This window comes from Otolemur garnettii, unplaced genomic scaffold (genome assembly GCF_000181295.1).
Source record: "Otolemur garnettii isolate 467f Iridium unplaced genomic scaffold, OtoGar3 scaffold00128, whole genome shotgun sequence".
Taxonomy (NCBI): domain Eukaryota; kingdom Metazoa; phylum Chordata; class Mammalia; order Primates; family Galagidae; genus Otolemur; species Otolemur garnettii.
Window position 1 is genome coordinate 3,199,571 of NW_003852523.1, and position 2,667 is coordinate 3,202,237.

At 40.9% G+C, this 2,667-nt stretch overlaps 1 protein-coding gene across 2 annotated transcripts in view; it reads right to left on the minus strand.

The window, feature by feature from the left end:
- The window catches only part of HSF2BP (heat shock transcription factor 2 binding protein), a 152,878-nt gene that overhangs the window by 131,235 nt on the left and 18,976 nt on the right, over positions 1–2,667 (minus strand). For both annotated transcript variants that reach the window (XM_003798077.1, XM_003798078.1), the window contains one exon: positions 747–850. In XM_003798077.1, coding sequence (XP_003798125.1) covers positions 747–850 — 104 coding nt within the window. The remainder of the gene's footprint in view (positions 1–746; positions 851–2,667) is intronic.

Sequence of the window (2,667 nt, forward strand, 5' to 3'; positions counted from 1 at the left end):
AAAAAAAAAAAAAAAAAAAAAAGTCTGGCTTCCCTGCTTTCTCTCACCGTGAGGTCTCTTTGAACATACCTACTCTGAAGCAGCCTGAGGCCATCACTAAGTGCAGCTGCTCAATCTTGAACCTTCTAGCCATCAGATCATGAGACAAATACCTCTCCTTTCTTTATAAATTACCCACCTTCAGGTATTGTTATAGCAACACAAAATAAACTAAGATACTATAAACCTCTATGTTTTAAAAAGAACTTTCAAACACAAAAATTAAAAGGCACCAGTTACTCAGGAGAGTGAGGCAAGACCACTTGAACCCAGGAGTTTGAGGTTGCTGTGACTTAGGCTGAGGGCATGGCACTCTAGCCCTGGCAACACAGCAAGCAAGACTCTGTCTCCAAAAGAGAAAAAAAAAAGGCACTAAGTGAATGGTTATATTAAATGGTCAGAAAATCCAACTGTGAGAGCCATGTGAGGTGCACCTATAGTCCCACCTACTTGGGAGGCCTCTGCAGGAGGATCCCTAGAGGCCAGAAGTTCAAAATCAGCCTGGGCAATACAACAAGACCATGTCTTTTTTTAAAAAATCCAACTGTTCACCCTACACTCCAACACACTCAGACTACATACATTTAAATATATAATCTCTTGAAGATTAAGGGCAAAAAATTAAGACCCGCTGCTTCTTACAAGTAAAAGGCTGAACGCCAACCCCACTTTCTGGCATTGTGAGAGCCTGCCCCTGAGCATGATACCTTCTTCTCTCTCATGCTGTCAGCCTGCACGGTTTCCAGACGGGATTTAAAGTGTTCACAATCCATTTTCAGATGCTCTAATTCTTGCTCTTTCCTTTCCAGGTCTAGAAAAAAGAGACATAAAAATACTCAAGATATTTCAAATCACTAATCTCTCGTAAGCATCTATTTTGCCCAATCGTCATGTAGTAAAACCTGTACTGATTTCTTGGGAATATTTGCATTTCTGATTTCTACCTGCTTCTTGAATAACCAATATTCTAAAAATCTAGTTTTTTAACTTTTACCAATTTCTAGACCACAGCAGAAAGGACTTTATGGTTGTTTTCTGTTTTGTTTTTAAGGCCTCACTTTACTGCCAGACATATACTCAAGGCGTCAAGAAAATGTGTTATTTAAAGGAATGGAGAGCTGAGAAGCCCGACTGTCTCATAGCTTAGATTTGTATCTGCTCCATAAAAAGCAGAAGGCAGCTCAGTGAGTAGATGGTGCCAGCACAGCCTGGTTCACAAAGCTTGTCTCACCAACTGGCAGACTGACTCGATGGAACAACTGCAGTAGTAGTCAATGGAGGAGAGAAAGCAGCAGTGATGAAGACAAGAAAATGCTGCAGTACACGGTCAGAACAACATAAAACCTCCTCTCCACCAGATTCATTTGGTTAGTAAGTCCAATGACCCACAAAAATCCCAAAGACATCCACATCAATAAATTAACCAAAAGTATTATCAACATTATGTTGCAGAAATACTGACATCCAAAAAAATCAAATAAATAATTCACATTTTTTAAGTGCTTGATCTCAAGAACTAAGAACTTACCAGTTTTTATGCCAACATATACCAAGATCTGAGGGTGCTAAGAGCTAATGCTGATTAAAGCAGCAATGCATTAGGACCATGCTTCTCAAACTTTAGTATATATCAGTATCACCCAGAGGATTTGATAAAACATGTCTGCTGGGTCCCATTCAAGGAGCTTCTGATTTGGTAGGTCTGGGGTGGGCCTAAGAATATGTATTTCTGGTAAATTTCCAGGTGAGGTTGATGCTGCTTTTCTGGGAACTGCACTTTGAGAACCTCTTTAGTGCAACAGGCTGGTGTCTCAGCACTAATAAAATTAAATAAGCACACAACACATAATCAGCAACAGCAAATGAGGGAACGCAGCCAAAGGAATGTAAAAGAAGAAAAAAAAAGGGACTGTAGTGAATGTGAAAGCCTTGGATAATAGAACATTACTCCACCCTAGTGGAGAAAAGGCTCACAGTCACTCGTCAACTAAGTGCAATCAGAAAAAGGAGTGGGACTTCACAGAGGGCAAGAGGAATCTCTAAGAAACTTGTAAGGACTGCCTAAAACTCCAAGGGTAGCCCAGAAGCTCTGGAGGAAAATGTAAAGGGTATCTATCTCTAACTTTTGTTGTTGTTGTTGTTGTTGTTGTTGTTGTTGTTGTTGTTTGAGACAGAGTCTCACTATGTTGCCCTCAGTAGAGTGCTATGGCGTCACAGCTCCCAGCAACCTCAAACTCTTGGGCCTAAGCAATTCTCTTGTCTTGGCCTCCCAAGTAGCTGGGACTACAGGGGGTCCACCACAATGCCTGGCTATTTTTTGTTGCAGCTGTCATTGTTGTTTAGCTGGCCCAGGCTGGGTTTGAACCTGCAAGCCTCAGTGTATGTGGCTGACACCATAACCACTGTACTACAGGAGCCAAGCCCATCTCTAAGTTAAAGATGCTATGTCCTAGAAGGAAGATGAGAATCTAAAGGTAAGCATAATCTCAGACCAACTAGAGATTATAAAATTGGCTGGCAAATCTACACATTTTCTAAAAAACTAAGGCAGTAACTTTGGACTATTTTTCTCCCTTAAATCAGAGTTGTCTTTTCTGCTCTTTTAAGAAATACTGTGCCGGCTCGGCG